We start from the raw sequence: 17,864 nt of genomic DNA, 5'->3' as shown, positions 1-17,864 counted from the left end.
CAGAAGAGAATACTATCAATAAACCACTGGTCTACTTGTTGCTGTGAGTTTTGTATTGTTGTGCTAACATTCTGGTATGATAAACATGGACCTGGAACCATTCTGCCTATGTTTGAATCTGGTTTTCTATTTTGACACTTATGAGCACTCAGTGCAGACTCACAGTAGTTAACTGTTTCTTTAATGATTAATACATGTCAGTTCGTGAATATATTGGTTAATCATTAGATAGTTGCTGATTAGTCGGTCAATTCCTGAATAGAGTGGTTAATGATTAGTAAATGTGAAAATAATAATATTAATAATTGAAAACAAAATAACAATAAAAAAAAATATATATAACCCCTACCACCACCACCATATCAATTGGGTTAGGGTATGGTCGTGGTTAAGAAAACCCTAATCTTAACCACATCTATTTTACTTGCTGCATGTTCTGTGTGTTTGAGCTGGGCTGTAGTCCAGTGGTCAAAGACCATGCCTTCCAACCCAAAGGTTTGTGGTTTGAATCCCGGTACGGACACTAAAACCTTTTCAAGTCTTTCATTGGGAAAGCCATAACAAAACTGCCTAGAGATCCATTGTAAGTTACCTAGCTGATGGTCTAGGGGTTAAGGCGATCACCTTAACAGACCGCATTGTATGCGGAGAAGTGCAGGTTTGATTCCTGCAGGGGATTTGAAGTCGTCTCCCCACCCCTCCCCCCCCTCATCCCCTCCCCATCCCCCCCCTCCCTCATCCCATCCCCCCACCCCTCCTCCTCCCCCCCTCATCCCATCCCCCCCTCCCCCACCCCTCCCTCATCCCATCCCCCCCTCCCTCCTCCTCCCCCCCTCCCCCCCACCCCCCTCCCTCATCCCATCCCCCCACCCCTCCTCCTCCCCCCCTCATCCCATCCCCCCCTCCCTCCTCCTCCCCCCCCTCCCCCCATCCCCCCACCCTCCTCTGCCATCTCCCGGTCTCCTTCCTTCACCGTGTTCTCACTCAACAACTCTCACCATCTCTGCAGGGACTGTGCCCGCTCCCCTCTCTCCTCTGCGGGTCAGTCCCTGCAGAGATGGTAGAGTGGTTGAGTGCGAACAGGGTGAGAGGAAGGAGGCCGGGAGATACATAGATAGATGGCAGAGGAGGGGATTTTGTTGACGGGAGTTGGGGAGAGGTGAGGTGACAGAGGGGAGAGGTCAGACGGTGGGGGGGAGATGGTGTCCTCTCTTGCCTTTTCCTCTCGCCTGCCTCATCCTCTCTCCTGCCTTTAAATCCTCTCTCCCGCCTCTCTCTCCCTGTCCTCTCTCTCCTGCCTTGTCCTCTCTCTCCTGCCTTGAAGTCCTCTCTCCCTGTCCTCTCTCTCTCCCTGTCCTCTCTCTCCTGCCTTGAAGTCCTCTCTCCCTGTCCTCTCTCCTGCCTTGCCTTGTCCTCTCGAAATTGCTGTCCATTCTCAAGAGCTATTCAGTTGGTTCATGAAATCGCTGGGCTGCGTGCCCTCCAGTGTTTGTGGTGTGGGAGATTCCATCTGTCAAAAGAAGAAGACAAAAGACTTGCTCCTGGCCAATCCCGGCGCTTGACTGCTGCGTAGGCGGGCACAGGGCGTGGTTATTGCGTAACCTATGTGCGAATAGAAGTCACGCTCCGCCGGTAGGCAGAAAGAGAGAGAGAGCCCCCTGGTGATGCGAGGTTAGACAGAAACACACTCTATAATCATCAAGAGAGCAATCTCCCATTCACACAGCTTTGGTCTCAGCTACTATTAATATAATTATACTGTTTAATAACAATCGAAAATCTTTCTCGTAGCTGCTTTAAAAAGTATTTGAGGCAGTCGCGCACATCCCAGAAACGTAAAGCAGGTACTGCTCTTCCTCAGACCTAAAAATTGTTACAAAGACGCCATGTTTAAATACACCCGTGACCCGGTGAACGGGTCCTGACGTAACGGCACAGGTAAGTCTGCAGTGTTTGCTAGCGCTACGCCGCTACCACTTTCCTAGCTTGATTAGGAAATCGTTATCTCCTACATTGAGATAAGAGCCCATCCCAAGAGCAGAATAAATGTGGAGGGGGGGGGGGGGTAAAATGAGTATCTGTTTTGCCCTTCCACTGGCGATCTGCCAGGCTCTGTGACTTACAGGCATCCATAGCGCATGCTCACTCAGACGCATGCTCACTCAAACGCATGCCCTGTGGAAATTGCTCCTGGAAAGCAGGAATGAATCAGACCTTCTCACAGCTCCACCTTTGTTGTTGACATGATGCTTGCCCTCCTGATCTAATGATGGCTTGCCAGCTTTTCACTGATGCACTGGGCAATGTGCAGGGTAATGAAATACACCATCCAAGTTCATTCTAGCCATTTGTTTCAGCTTACTAACTAGATGCACCAGTAGTAGATAATTGAGACAGAGAAAGACAGTTAGAAGAAAGCACAGTCATTCCAGCTGAGACGGGGGAAAGACAGTTAAACTAGGCACATTGAGAGCGAAGCACAAATCTCTGCCAACGCTGAACAATTGTCTTACTTGCTCTCACAGCCCAACACACCACCACACCACCACTTGAAGTTAAATTGCTTTCTTCACTTCAAACATTCCATTAGGATTTGGAATCAATTCTCTACCTAATTTCATAGTTATGGCTGAAATGTCAGTGATCCCAGATCCGGATTACCACCAAAATCCAATTACTTGTTTATCCAGGCCCATCTGTTCAAACATGCATAGAGAAACCAGTTCTTAAGTTGTTCAGACAGACAGACAGATGTGAAAACATAAGCTTTGCAGGTGTAATAAATAAATACATAAATAAACACACAACACACAAAACATAAATCTTTAGGGGAACTTAAACGTCTTGGAAAGGCTGTTGATTCTTACTGTATATCCACCCTGCTCTTACTGTACTTGCAGTGTTGGTTGCACAGGATAACTGTCTGAAGATTGTTTATGTGTTTATTTTTTGCTGATCCCTTTGACTAATTAAGCCCAAGTGTTTTCTTTCTACTGTAACTCCAAAGCTCTAAAAAAAAATCATTTTCTATTATTATACTACAGCAACAAAGACTGCATCTTCCACTGTGGTGGCTATTAAAGTGCTTCCTCAGCATGTTCGTCCCCCTGCTAGGATATCAGAGCCCTAATACGACTCCTGGCATCCCATCCTCTCTCACAGATACACTAATTGGTTTGGCGGTGGCTAATCTAATTGGACACTGAAGGTTAGCAATGTGACTCCAACGAGATACAGCCATCCCCAAAAAAACCTCTTATCTGGTGGCCAGGAAGAGACACAGAAGGAGAAGCTGTATCATAAAGAGACTCAGAGACATAGGAGGAGAAGATAATTCTTGGCGCCCACTGTTTCTGACCGAGGAAACCGAGGTGGAAAGGGAGGAAGTCAACCTAAATGAAAGCATATTCCTTCCTTGGAGAAAAGTGTAAAGTGAGGTGAAACCTTCAGGCAGGGAGGGTGAGGCTGCAGGAAGAGATACTCCGCCACACACTGCAGTGCTGACAGGGAGAAGGTGAAGGAGCACAAAGTCATGTTCTGGATTCCTAACCGGCCTCATTGCTGGTATTGATTGTCATCAGGTCAGGAGGAGCTATAGGCACACACTCCTCTGATCAAAGAAAAACATCTCTCAGCTCGACTCCACTACTACCCTCTCTCTCTGTTCAATCTGCGTGCAGAGAATACTTTCCACTTTCAGATGAAGTGCAGTGATTATGTCAAACAGTCTTTGGCCGCGCGCGTCAGAGGACGCCGTGAGTCTTAAGGTCCTTACACATCGGGAGCGTTTTTTCCGTGCGATTAATTCGCACGTCAATAATATTTTCCGAACCTATATCAGTCAATGCAACCGTGCATACCAACGGCAAAGTTTCGCTGAGCATTATTGCGGTGTTTATTTTTTCGAACCACGGTCGATTTTTCAGAAATTCACTTCCGACGTGTACACATCTGTGGCTGTGATTGACAGGTGGGTCAAAACTCGCATCGCTCTTGATGTGTAAGGACCTTTATGATGAAAAGACTCGGTTGGGTGGACCTGTGGTAGCGTCCTCTCTCTCTCACGACTTCCTCGTTGCGAGCAAGGCTGGGAGGGTTACTTAAAAAATGTAATCCGTTACAATTACTACTTAACCTGTTAAAAAATTGCAATCAGTAACATAATCCAAGTCTCACAATATTAAAGTAATGTAACTGATTACATTCTTGAATGGTCAGCAAGAAACACCAGACAGGGGGTGTAGTGGGGAAAGTGGGGGTTTGGTGCTTCGGGGGTGGGGGGTGGGAGGACAACATATCGAGGTCTCCTCACTCCGTTGCCTTGAGGAACTGCTTATGTTGGCAAAACTCTTTGGTTGTGGCCATTTCTCACCCTCACGGCCATGTTCTCTCTCTCTCATACACCCACACACTCCCTCTGTCCCCTCCTTCCTCTCAGCAATCATCATCATCAACTTTCTTCTTCTCCTCTCTCAGTACGAGTTGGACGCTTCCTCTGTTGCCCCGGCAACGCTTTATCTTCTTTTGCGACCGTTTTTTTTTTTTTTTTTTTACAAAAAGACACCTCGTAATGACAAACATTTCAATCATTTGAAACGTCTAATTGGAGATAAGCCCGACCTTTTGGCAAGGCAATTAAAATGTACGAATGGGAAATTATCATTATCTTGACGAGGTGTCAGGGGGCGGCGGGTGAAAAGTAGTGCAGCTAAAAAAAAAGAAGAAGAAGAAGACGACGTGCGACATCATCACAGGCGGAGGAACAAAACAGGGATTTAGCACGAGGACACAATAAGAAGCCGCGTCTAAACGAAAGGGATATTACTGCTGTAGAGCGGGTTATTTGGTGCCTTACGCCTGATGAGGTCCTCTCTGCTATCTGCTGGTTACGCCTGATGAGGTCCTCTCTGCTATCTGCTGGAAGATAGCAGGTGTCAATGGAAAGCAATTTGAGGCGTCCCACAGCAAAGCAAGTTATTAACCCGGCTGCCCAGGAATTGTATCTCTGCCTCTCTCTTCTCTATTCATTGGAAGGCGGGAGGGGGGCCTTGATGTGGAGGGAGAGAGTGGAAGAGACGGTACAGAGCGACCGAGAAGCTCAAATAGCAGATGAGTCCTTTGACATTTTTTGTCCTTTTATTAATAAGGCGAGTCTGAAACAAAAAGGCCTCCCTGTGGAGAGGAGGGAGACAGAGGGAGAGTGGAGGACTGACTGATGAGGGCGAGTGACACCCATGGTGTCCTTCAAACTGTATTGCTAAGTGGCTAACGTTGACGTCAGAGAGGCAGACGCTGCTCCGTCGCTGCATAGCTCTGGGATTCAACTGGGAAAAAAGGCAACAACAACAACAAGGGTTTTGTTTCAAACTGAGAAGAAGGCTTTTTGGTCAGACATGACATCTAGATGTTGTACAAAAGTGTTGATAGCAAAAAAACTGAAAGGATAGTAGAGAACATGTCCTTTACCAAAGAACATTTGCCTGCACCGTAGCTCCTGCATTATATCTTATATCTATTATAGATATCTAGCATTATATCTTTTGTATTTTGTATCTTGTGATTTAGGACTGAGATACAACGTGTTTACCCGCAACGGTGATGAACTGTAGAAACTGAATTGCCCCTTGGGGATAAATAAAGTTTTCTCAATCTCAATATCACTGGCTTGCTGGGGAAGTTAAGCAGGTCTAGCTGTCGTTAGTCCTTGTATGGGAGACGGCTCGGTGCAGGAAGTGGTGTTGGAGGACCAGTAGGAGGCGCTCTTCCCTCAGGTCTCATGAATAATACATGTGTCCCCATGAACCCCAACGCCCCAGAGCAGAGCAGAGACAGGGACTCTGTCCTGTGAGTGAGCACCGTCCTTCGGATGACATGTTAAACCCGAGGTCCTGCTGACTGGTCCATAAATATCCTATCGGCACGACTATTATTTGAAGTTTTACGGTAACAATTTCATAGCTCAACTCCTCAGTATTTAACACCTCCGTGCATAAAGCAGCATTTCACAATATAACTTTTCATACCGAGTGTCAAAAGAAAGCAAGACGGGGATATTTACACAGTCCAACTGACAGTTTGCACAGCTGAATATTCATTTTGTGGTTGAGCTTATTAGTGTTAACGACTTACAGGTGTATTGTGTGCGTATGGAAATGTCAGAGAACCTGCTGCTCCTGCTGCCATATTGTCTCCATACAACACAATTAGTCAACGTCAGGAGGAGCCCAGCATGTAGTGAAGAAACCTGCTGATGACATCAGGAGCACAGAAACCCGCTGATGACATCATGAGCACAGAAACCTGCTGATGACATCAGGAGCACAGAAACCTGCTGATGACATCAGGAGCACAGAAACCTGCTGATGACATCAGGAGCATCATGTTATCCCCAACACTCCATGATAAAGTAATGCTAAATGAATACACATCAATGATTGAATGAATCAATCAATGAATGACCTTCACCTCAATGGCTCACGGTGAAGCAGCAAAATTGTTATCTTATCTACAGTATCTATTATCTTATCTTATTTTATATACAACCAAACAAAAAGCTCAATCAAACGTGTTACTTGAAATGTACAGGCTGAAACAGCCATCATTCTTAAAGCCAGCCACAGAAGTCAGCGCTGTCGCTTTCAACGTCTAATAAGTTCCCAAAAGCATTCACACCTCCAACAAGGAAACCGCATCACATTAATAAAAGAACGCGAACCTATTTCATTCCACACACTCTTCACAATCTTTTTGTTATGAACATTCATATTGACAGGTTTTCCCCCATTGCGCCGTACATGCCACACAACGCCTTTAAATCTCGCAACAGAAACACAGCAGCAGCAGCAGCAGCAGCAGCCGATCGAGCCCGTTTCATCCCCGACCCGAAACAGCCCATTCTTTTTGTTCAGAACATGAATATCGACGTCTTCTCTCCGCAGCAACGGGCCCGGCGGCACCAGGCCCGGCGGCACCAGGCCCTCTCATCCATTCTCCTCTCCTCGCAGTGCACACATCATCTGTTCGGGGCTCCTGGGCGATACATCACTGTGGCGGGCCAGAGAAAAGCTCTTTAAGTTGCATAAACACAATGTCGCCTGGGCTGCACCCACTGCCCACCGGTGATGGATGAGCACCGCGCCGAGCAAGAGAGCGACTTTCTTCCAAGAGGTGATGATGGAGCAACAGCCAATTGACTGTCATGGCTGCCCGCCTCTAACGAGAAAAGGCCACTCTGGCCACTGCTGCTAATGCAGAATATCTTTGGCGTTTGTTTTCTAATTTATTCCTCCTCTGACGGGAGCAGGAGCGCGTCTGGCATGAAACTAGGGCTGGGCTATATGGACCAAAAAATTTCTGTGCTCTTAAAGGAGAATTTCGTTTTTTTTTAACCTGGATCCCTCTCCTCACATTAATTATTATCTGACGACTCACCCAGTGTTCTCCGCAGCGTTTTTGTCCGTCTTAGGCGTTGTTTTGAGATCAATAGTGTGCAAGCCAGTCCTAGAACGGAGCTCCGTGGGGGCCACGTGGCAGCGTGCTTTTCATCCGTGTAAATAGACAGTTTTATTCCCGTTTTCGACCCATATCGTCAGAATCTGATCCCTAAGGAACCATCAGACTGCTAATTCTCCCCCGGACTCTTTTCAGCGGTAGTTACAGGGAGGAAAGTCTCGCGGGACTTGACGAGAGTTGGTCTCACTGACCCGACAGGCGGAAATGGGATGCCTGTAACAACTACCGCTCGGCGCTCTTTACCGCTGTAAAGAGATCGGGGGACGATAGCAGTCTGATTCTTTAGGGATCAGAAAACGTGAATAAAACTGTCTATTTACATGGATGAAAAGCACGCTGCCACGTGGCCCCCACGGAGCTCCATTCTAGGACTGGCTTGGACACTATTGATCTCAAAACAACGCCTAAGACGGACAAAAACACTGCGGAGAACACTGGGTGAGTCGTCAGATAATAATTAATGTGAGGAGAGGGATCCAGGTTAAAAAAAAACGAAATTCTCCTTTAACATGTAATTTTCTTACTATTTTCTATCTTCTAGTTTTCTTACTATAAGATAGAAAACTATGTGCGGATATAGCATTTTTGCTCAAACCTGATAGAACACATCTCTCCTTGTTTATAAGATTAATAGAGTATCTCTGTATTTTCTACAAGGGGCGCTAAATGTTGGGTTGTAATGTGAGATGTCACAAGCACTTTGATTAAAAACATGACTGTGATCAAAATAAAATGCAAAGACAGGGTTTCCTTCCTTCACTATTGGTGCTTTGCTTTCACAAAATATTTGCACAATTAGTTCTTTGAATCATCACCAGTAATGTGGATAATGGCTGGGTAATGGCTTTAAGTGGGTAAAGGAAAATCATAGAACAACTAGAACAGTCTGACAACTAGAACAGTCTGGTGTTATTTTTTTTTTTACTGTAATGCAGCTTTTAAAACCAGGAAAAGACAAATCAAATCAAAATCTAAGATATATTCTCATAATCCGATATCGATATAATAGCGATATATTGCCCTGCCCTACCTGGTGACTGGAAGGGTGCAGGTTTGAAGCCCGATTGGAAATATGGATGTTACACTTATTTATAATTCCCCCAATCGGTTGAAAAAAGTGCAGTGGCGATTCATAATCAACTTCATTGGCTAGGTACAGTTATTATTAAAAAAGGGTGCTGTGCTAGTATGTCAGCATCTGTGTATGTGCTACATAGAGCACGCATGCATCCTCACATGACGCAATTTACCATAGCGCAGCCTCCTAGCTAACCCTGCAGAGAAGGTTTTCAGAGCCAAGTACCCATTCAATGCACACACTCATGTAAACATTCAATAGGTCAGTAACTATGCAGCCCTCTCCTCCTTCAATTTCCAGTGGATCCTATACCGTCTGAGGAGGCAGTTACCATGACAACAACACAGGCCAGAGTGGTACCCTATGTAGTGCGATGTGTTTTTGTAACATACACTAGGAGATTGTGGAAAGGTGGCTTTTATGGAAATGAGTGCAGCAATTGATAGAATGGATTTGATGACGTAACTCAATGGGAGTGTGGTGGCAGTTCAGAAGAGTGTGAAAGCAGTGAGAGTTTCTGTGAAGCTATATCACAGTGGAGGCAATATCATTATTGAGATAGCTGCTCAACTCATTATTTATAATCACTATTCATAACAACAATGACTTTGATCTCTATTAAAGCAGGACTAAACCTTAAAACACTCCCCCCCCCCCTTCCCCCAGCTTTTAAACAATATGGCTTTTGAGGTGGTGTGTAAAGCAGCGTTTCTCAACTGGTGGGTCGCGGGGCCGTTTTGATTGGGTCGCGCGGACATTGGCACATTTTTTTCATATTTCATTTGAGTTAAATTCAGCTTATTGAAACTGCTAAACCTAACCCACACCCTAAACCTAACCCATACCCTACCCCTAACCCACACCCTAACCCTAATGTTTTTTGGAAGAAAAGTCGCTTTTTCAACGTGCTTTTGGGCGGAAATCACATAGTACTTTTTCCTCTGCCACTGAGGGGCGCTAGTCTATCAGACGTGGTATATGGTCGTATTGCAGCGATATCATTGGTCATATGAGTTGGAGGATATGTTGTCACATGGCCCAATCAATCATCCATAGAACCATGGGGAACAAATAAAGACAACGTATCCATGGTTTGTGTGTGTGTGCGTGCGTGTGTGTGTGTGTGTGTCCGTGCGTGCGACTGTGCGTGCGCGCGCGCGTGTGTGTGTGCGTGCGTGCGACTGTGCGTGCGTGCGTGCGACTGTGCGTGCGCGCGCACATGGCGGAGTGTGTCGGATCAATGTGTATGTTTGTGCAAATGTGTGTTTGTGTGTATGTAATGGTGTCTGTGTGCTCGAGCGCAGTCACATATGGCTTTGGTACTCTGGTACTACAGTACCAATGCTGTCCTTATTTCCCTTTACATCCACTGGAGTGCTTGTTAAAAGTGTTGTAGTGTTGCCCCTGAAAAACTTTTGAACTAACTTCAAAAACATCCAGGGCCCTCTGTCCATTTGTCGGCCAACCTTGGCTCTGATAGTCAATTCTGATAAGGGCAAATGGGGAAAAAAGCTTGAACCTTTTTGAAGGGAAAAAGTTTGGTGGGAAAGGTCTTTCAGTGATTCAGTACAGCATTACTCAGACAGGAAAAGGGCAAGTTCTACTTTCCCCAGCGAACCATTGCAAAGTGAAAATCCTGGAGTAATGTGAAACCATTGCCTGTGTTTGAGGGGTCAACTAGGACAGCGGTCTACCAGGGGTCTTCCATATCAAACCTTCAATTATGGAAGTAGTTCTAGTCATTAGTATGGCCCACACAGTTTCCTACAGGGCCTTGAAAACCTGCAGTAGCTCTGTAGATTATAAATGACTGGTTTAAACTGCAGTAGCTCTGCTGTAGCCTATAAATGACTCGTTTAGCAACAGTTGAAAAAGCACAGTGCAACAGCCACGTCATTGCCTGTGGGTATAGAGAGGCAAAGTGACCGCCTACTTCCTGCTTCAGCACTGTACCAGAGATTTTCATCCGCCATTTATTTTCCCATAGACATATCGTAAAATGCTTATAAAAAATAGTTTTACTAGGTCAAACCAAACGGTTCAGCTATATTTAGAATCGGGAGAGACCATAGAACATTTCACTCTCAGACCAAAAAAAAACAACAACTTCAGATTTAAAGAAAATGTTTTTTCAATGTACCGGTAGTTGTTTTTGTCAGTTTTGGTCTGAGTGAAATGTTCTATGGTCTCCCCCAATTCTAAATATAGCTGAACCGTTTGGTTTGATGAAGTAAAACTATTTTTTATAAGCATTTTACGAAATGTCTATGGGGAAATAAATGGCGGATAAAAATCTCTGGTACAGTGCTGAAGCAGGAAGTAGGCGGTCACTTTGCCTCTCTATAACATACGTAAACTGTGTGTGTTTTTTTTATGTATGCATCTGCGTGCACCTCTGCATGTGTGTGCCAACCCAATCACCAGAATAAGATGTCAGCATTGTACGTTTCAGCAATCCACTGATATTTACAATTGTCACGATGCCTCTACCCATTATGATTAACTCAGTGTTGTGCACTGTGCATGCCAATAGTGCGGGCGAGGCCACACAGCATCCGAGCTGTGCGCGGCGAGCCCGCAATTTTAGGGGGCATTTGAGGGGGACCGTATTGTCAGTTCTGAGACCACTGCAGCAAGTACAGTAATGGATTTAAGGGATGAGTTATTATGTTCCCCTAGAAATTATGACATCTGAATGATGTAAGTCTGACTGACTCACAACTTTGAGCAAGTATCCGATGATGCGGGAGGTGACATCAGAGATCAAAGCAACAAGTATCCGATGATGTCACCACGGGAGGTGAACGTTTTTTTATTTCTGGTGGAGTACCCCAAGTCCCCTCCCCCCACCCACAACACACACAAGTGTGCACACTCATTTTAAAACACTGGTGGACCTGTGGGAGTTAGGTAATTAGTGCAATTAATCCGCCCTAATTACCTAATTCAAAAATCAGGGTGCTTCCGATGCAGCGCCGCCTGTTTTTACACTGCCTGAAAGATTCAGCCCGATTGCACGTAAAATGGCATAGCTGTGGCTCAACACAATTCTGCTCACAGATTACCTCATCATCGAGGGCTTGAGTGACATCACTGGTGACATCATCACTGATGACATCACAATTACTTAAGTGACATCACTGGTGACATCACAATTGCTCGAGTGTAAATGTAGAATATACCCCCCCCCCCAAACACACACACACATTATGACATAATTGGCGACATATGAAATCACTATAGTAGTGATGATCTTTATTATTATTTTAATGTAGAAAATACTGTTTGGATCCAACCTGAATGATGTCAGGTGTGTGCAGTGCAGTGTGTGTGTGCAGACTGGCTGCAGTGCTGGAGCAGACTTTAGACCAGCTATCCATCCTGGGACACTTGATGGGAGCTGTGGAGGAGGGTTCCTCCTCCAGCCTGAAGAAGCTGCACAGAGACATGCAGTGTGTGCTGCGTGTGCTCTCCGGTGTGCTGTGTGAGCTGCAGCAGGAGCAGAGCTTCAGCAGTCTCCTGCAGGCTGTGCAGGCACAGGAGGAGGAAGCAAAGGGGAGTAAGTCCCACAGGCTGGGAGCCATCAGCAGAGAGCAGGAGGGGGCCCGGAGCATCAGAGCCCTGCAGAGACAGAGAGCCGAGCTGCAGCAGGAGACCACCACCAAGCTGCAGGAGCGGCAGCAGCTCGTGGCTCACCTGGAGAAGCAGCGTCGGCAGCTGGAGGACGCCATCGAGGGGCAGCAGCACTACGAGAGGGCGAGCGCCGAGCTACAGCTGCAGCAGACCAGGAAACTGGCCAAGCAGGCCGAGGGCACGCTGTGGAAAGGCAAGGAGCAGCTGCACGGCAGACTGGCCGAGGAGAGGAGTGTCCACGAAGAGACACTGAGGTTCCTGAACCAACAGCAGGAGAGCCTGCAGGGGCAGCTGCAGGATGAGACGGAGCGCACCGAGAGTCTCCTGGAGGACAAACAGAAGGAGCTGATCTCCCTGAGGAGGCAGAAGTCGTCCAACCTGCAGGAGCTGAGGGAGCTCAGCCACAGGTTCAGTGAGGCGGAGCTTGTGGTGATGGAGGACAGGAAGGAGAAGAAGCGAGTCCAAAGAGAGCGGGAGAGAGAGGAGAAAGAGACGAGCGCCGTCACCAGGCTGCAGGCGTGGTGGAGGGGCTGCATGGTGCGCCACGGCCTGCCCAAGAGCGGGAAGAAAGACAAGGGGGGGAAGAAGAAGGGGGGCAAGAAGAAAGGCAAGAAGTGAGCGCACTTCACTCTTCTATCATCACACTAAGAGATGGGTAGTACTGTATTTAAAATATTTGAAACTCCAGAGGGCGTCAGTGAGTCTAGTGTGTCTTTGCGATTGTCTTCCAGAGTCGTCATCTGAAAAGACTTTCACTTCTCCAGCAAACTCATCCAAGCACATGTTGATGTGTTTTGGATGTCCTTGTTGAGACGAGTCTATATAGTGTGACTTTCAGAAGGTTGACTTTGTCACCAAATCCATTTTGTAGGTTAGGGAAGAAAACCAGTCTTCAGAGCCTTCATCAAGTTACCCTGGAGGAATCCTGACCTGAACTTCACTTTACCTTTGTTGAAGGCAAAAAGCCTTCCCCTATTCACCTTATGTTCAGACGCGGGGGTGGGCCAAATTCCTCCGGGTCGTGTTAACACTTCCGGCGGTCACGGCGCGAAATACAAAAGAACGTCAGAAGAAGAAAGTTGGTTTGTAGCGGACAGTGCAGGGGGTAAAACAAAGAATGTAGCCTACTACAGTACTTTGAGCTCGGTACACAGCAAGCAAGCAGAGTATCCACTGTTAGCCAGGTCAGATAACGTTATCGTCGACAATGACGAGCACTTTCTTGTAAAACATACCTGGACTCAAAGAAAGAAAGCTTCAGATGGTTTTCTCTCCTCCGAGCGCAGCGCGAGCCACTTACGTCTGTAAGACCCACAGACGTTAACGTAATTCCCTGGAATGCGAGAATTAACGAGACAGTTAAATGGCGTTGCATTCTTAAACATTGCCGTTTGCTTTTATTTGGTATGTTACATACAATTGGCTAAATTATTAGTTAATTCAGAGTTAGATGATATTGGAGCAGCCGGCCTTTTTCTTATTCTTTTGCCGGAAGTCGTGACACAACCACACAACCGGGTCAAATGGGCGTGGCTACATAAGGTGAATATCAATGAGATAGCTGGAAAACTTCTTTGCAGCCTCGCCTGTCCTGCAGGAGAGGATCCCTCCGTTCTGCAGTAAACAGAAAATACATTTGTGGAATCCTCTCTCCTGATTGGATAAAAGTGGGATGGGATCCCAGAACAGTTATTTTCTGTATACTGCAGAGCAGGGGACCCATCGTGTTACTGACCAAACACTCTATATCAGTGATGCTGTCGGGAAGTAGAGCTATTTAAGACTTTATTTTATTTTTTATTTCATGTTAATACCACTTACCTTTAACCTTTAACAAAGGACTTGACTTGACATAACCTGTGACTTGACTTGCACAAGAAAAAATGACTTGGGACTTACTTGAGACTTGGACCAAAATGACTTGGTCGGGCCCCATGTCTGGAGGGATATGGTACTGTAGCCACAAGGGCATGTGGGACCCCGTGGAAGGTTCCTAGTTGAGGATGGGTCAAATGCAGAGGATGAATTTCCCCACTGGGATCATAAAAAGACAACTTAACATACAGGTAGACACACAGGTAGACCATGCACTATATTCTGTCAGACACATAACTTGTCAAATATACAGTTGGATTTCGGTGCATTGCATCACCTAAGAAACACCAGAAATCAATCTACTGTAGCAAGTCTGACATGTAGATATGCACGTCTGCTCATATCTGACACGGTCTGGTGTAAAGGAGTAACGAGGCAACCGTGAAATCGGACAAATCAGATGAGTGTGACGCGGCTGGGATGAGGATCAACGCCTCTAAATCTGAGGCCATGGTTCTCAGCACAGAACCGCTGGATTGACCACTCCGAGTAGGGAGTGAGTACTTACTACTTACCCCAAATGAGGGATTTCAAGTATCTCGGAGACTTGTTCTCACGTAAGGGGACGACGGAGTGTGGTAAGCTATTACGTTCGCTTTATCGCACCGTTGTGACGAAAAGAGAGCTGAGCCAGAAGGCAAAAGTCTCGACCATGCAATCTTCATCCTAACCCTCACCTATGGCGATTGACGAGATGGAGGATGCAAGTTGACTAAATGTGTTTCTTCAGGAGGATGGCTGGCATCTCCCTTGGGGATAAGGTGAGAAGCTCGGTCACTCATGAGAGACTCAGGGGGCTTTTACAGCAGCCTCGTTTGGTCCAGACTTTCGGACTTTTCAGTTAGATCCAAACCAAAATGACAGGTGTGAAACCTCCCCTGGACCATGGTCCGGACCAATCTTGGCTGTTTGGTCTGAGGAAAAAAAGGTGGTCACCGTCCGGATCATTCGTTTGCCGTTTGAAAGCATTTTTTGGATGCTTCGGACTTTTCGACCAATTACAGGAAGTTTCGCTAGACTATATAGTCAGAGAAAAAGGGAAACATGAGTTTTTAATATGGGCCGACGATGCTATAAAAAGTCAAATGGGGAGAAAAATCCAACACCTTAGGTATTTTTGGAGGATGAGAGAGAGAGGATATGAGATGACGGGAGAACAATGGCAAGTGAATTCTTCATTTGAAGATAAAGAAATGACTTGGAGTGAGCCTTATAAGCTGCACAAACAAACATCATATTGTCTCACTGTAAGCAACAAACACAGACACACAGACCCAAAGTCCCTTAATTCATATCTGACAACGCAGGCAGGGGGAAATACAGACAGGCAGATGCACCGTGCACCTGGCGCAACAGGCAAGTAATGACAGGCGATCCAGTGAAGCCAAGGTAGAAATAGGTGCTGCGTAGTATGTTCAATGTATGCCGAATTGAACAGTCTCTCCTAGGGATGTTCATTTTGATCAATTTCCATAATCGAAATTCGGGAAAATTAACGATCAATTATCGATTATATTAATTTTTTTTTATAATTTTTTTTTATATTTTATTTTTATTTTTATTTTACAAAATGTCTATGTGCGAACAGTCTCTCCTAGGGATGTTCATTTTGATCAATTTCCATAATCAAAATTCAGGAAAATTAACGATCAATTATCGATTATATTAATAATATATTTTTTAATCATAAAGGAAAATATATATAATGGAATCCCCACAGGAACTTTAAAAAAACCTGACTAAATCTAATGGATCTAATGGATCTAATCTGTGTAGCAGCTACTCAAGAGAAAGGAGCAACATTTCATGCCCTGTGAACAGGTCGTTTCTGAGCACTCGGAGCGCCTTCCTTATCTCTCCTTTAGAAGGAGCATAGTCCAGATGCCATGTGTCTGCTGGCCTGCAGGGTGCCATGTGTCTGCTGGCCTGCAGGGTGCCATGTGTCTGCTGGCCTGCAGGGTGCCATGTGTCTGCTGGCCTGCAGGGTGCCATGTGTCTGCTGGCCTGCAGGGTGCCATGTGTCTGCTGGCCTGCAGGGTGTGAAGGCTGTGAAGTGATGACAGCTTCTGTGATGCACTGGGACATTGATTCTCTCAGTCTTCTCTCATTCACTCGACAGGGAGGCAGACAATCTGCTGCCGCTCACCGCACAGGGCTCTTCTATTCACCTTATTCTTCAGAAGAGACCGTCTGGCTTGAGAGACTAACAGGAAGTGGAAATACAATCGGAGGTTCCGATTGTATTTACACTTCCTGTGACTCGTAAACCTAGTCTGACAAATAATGTGAGTTAAACTAGGTTTGACCAGGTGAGTCAGACTAGTTTGAGCAGGTAAAACAGCTGGCGTTTTGAACAGGAAGTCGCGATACAATGGGTCAAGTGGGCGGGGCTGCATAAGGTGAATTGCATCGGGTGTGTGTGTCTGTGTGTGTGTGTGTGTGTGTGTGTGTGTGTTTGCGGAACCAGAGCTGTAACCTATAATTGATTGAGAATTCTTAGATTTTTCAGGAGCGTTTCTATTTTTAACCTGCACAGCTATTCTAGCATTTATGGTAGGCTTCTGGTTCAGCGTCTCGTGATGCTACTCAGCCAATCAAATCTGTGGCTCCGGTCATGGATACACACACACACACACACACAGAGGGAGAGACGATACAGGAGGAGAACGTCAGAAGTTTGTGGAGCGACCAGGCAACAGTTGGAGAAATAAATAAAAGTGAGTCAAGGGATATGAATCTGTGAATGCATGAGTGTGTGTGTGCGTTCATGTCTTATCAGTCCACTACGCCTGGCTAGCAGAGGAGGTCCACTACGCATGGCTAGCAGAGGAGGTCCACTACGCATGGCTAGCAGAGGAGGTCCACTACGCATGGCTAGCAGAGGAGGTCCACTACGCATGGCTAGCAGAGGAGGTCCACTACGCATGGCTAGCAGAGGAGATCCACTACGCATGGCTAGCAGAGGAGGTCCACTACGCATGGCTAGCAGAGGAGATCCACTACGCATGGCTAGCAGAGGAGGTCCACTACGCATGGCTAGCAGAGGAGATCCACTACGCATGGCTAGCAGAGGAGATCCGCTGAGCCGCTGCCAAGGACAGATGTAACACCTTCACGGCTGCAGAACTCCAACCATAAATCAGACACTTATCAACAGGACACATTTCCTTTCCTTTCCCCCGCTGCTGCTCTTTCTCCAGGTTTCACTCCATCAAGGATCACATGATTGTCTCTTTCTTACTTTGACACATTTGTTAGCTTCTACTGCCCCCTAGTTACTGGTTTTTGGGATCACTTTACACTCATTTGTCTCCCAGTAGGTCCTTCCCAGGGTGGCTCATTGAAATCCTTCAAAGTTTGCGAATTTGAGTAGAAAAGCAAGGCCTTGAAAGTTTTTGAAAATAGATCTAGACATGGGTCATTCAAAGTGCTTGAATTTGTATTATCTGCAGGAATAGAAATTGAAGTTCTTTTGATATGGTTTTTTACTTAACGAGTTGAGAAGTGTTCACACATTCAAGCCTCTCGTTTTAATTACTGTCTGAGCTTCTGTAAAGCCCGCTTTAGCATACCTGGCAACATTGGGCTGTGAAAAAGAGGGAGGTTTTCTGGGGTATCGCTGAATGGCCTACCCTCAACGCCCGCCCCATATAACCCTACACCACTGTATATCACTTTATTTTGTTATATAAATAATTATGAGAGGGGTGCCCTTTTTTTCACTTGAGCACCTGCCCCTCAAAATGACTGTGCACGCCACTGCGAG

The 17,864-nt window shown here is 46.1% G+C and overlaps 1 protein-coding gene across 1 annotated transcript; it reads left to right on the top strand.

Moving 5' to 3' along the window:
• Positions 1-11,983: 11,983 nt before the first annotated feature.
• Positions 11,984-14,578, top strand: drc9 (dynein regulatory complex subunit 9; the record flags this gene model as incomplete). The annotated part of the gene is made up of 2 exons (XM_083660992.1): positions 11,984-12,837; positions 14,464-14,578. The coding sequence occupies 2 exons, from the start codon at positions 11,984-11,986 to the stop codon at positions 14,576-14,578; spliced, it is 969 nt and encodes a 322-aa protein (XP_083517118.1).
• Between the last annotated feature and the right edge of the window lie 3,286 nt (positions 14,579-17,864).

This window comes from Poromitra crassiceps (genome assembly GCF_964638095.1).
Source record: "Poromitra crassiceps genome assembly, chromosome: 25".
Lineage (NCBI taxonomy): Eukaryota > Metazoa > Chordata > Actinopteri > Beryciformes > Melamphaidae > Poromitra > Poromitra crassiceps.
Note: the sequence above shows the minus strand (reverse complement) of the source record. Positions and strands in the feature narration are given on the sequence as shown.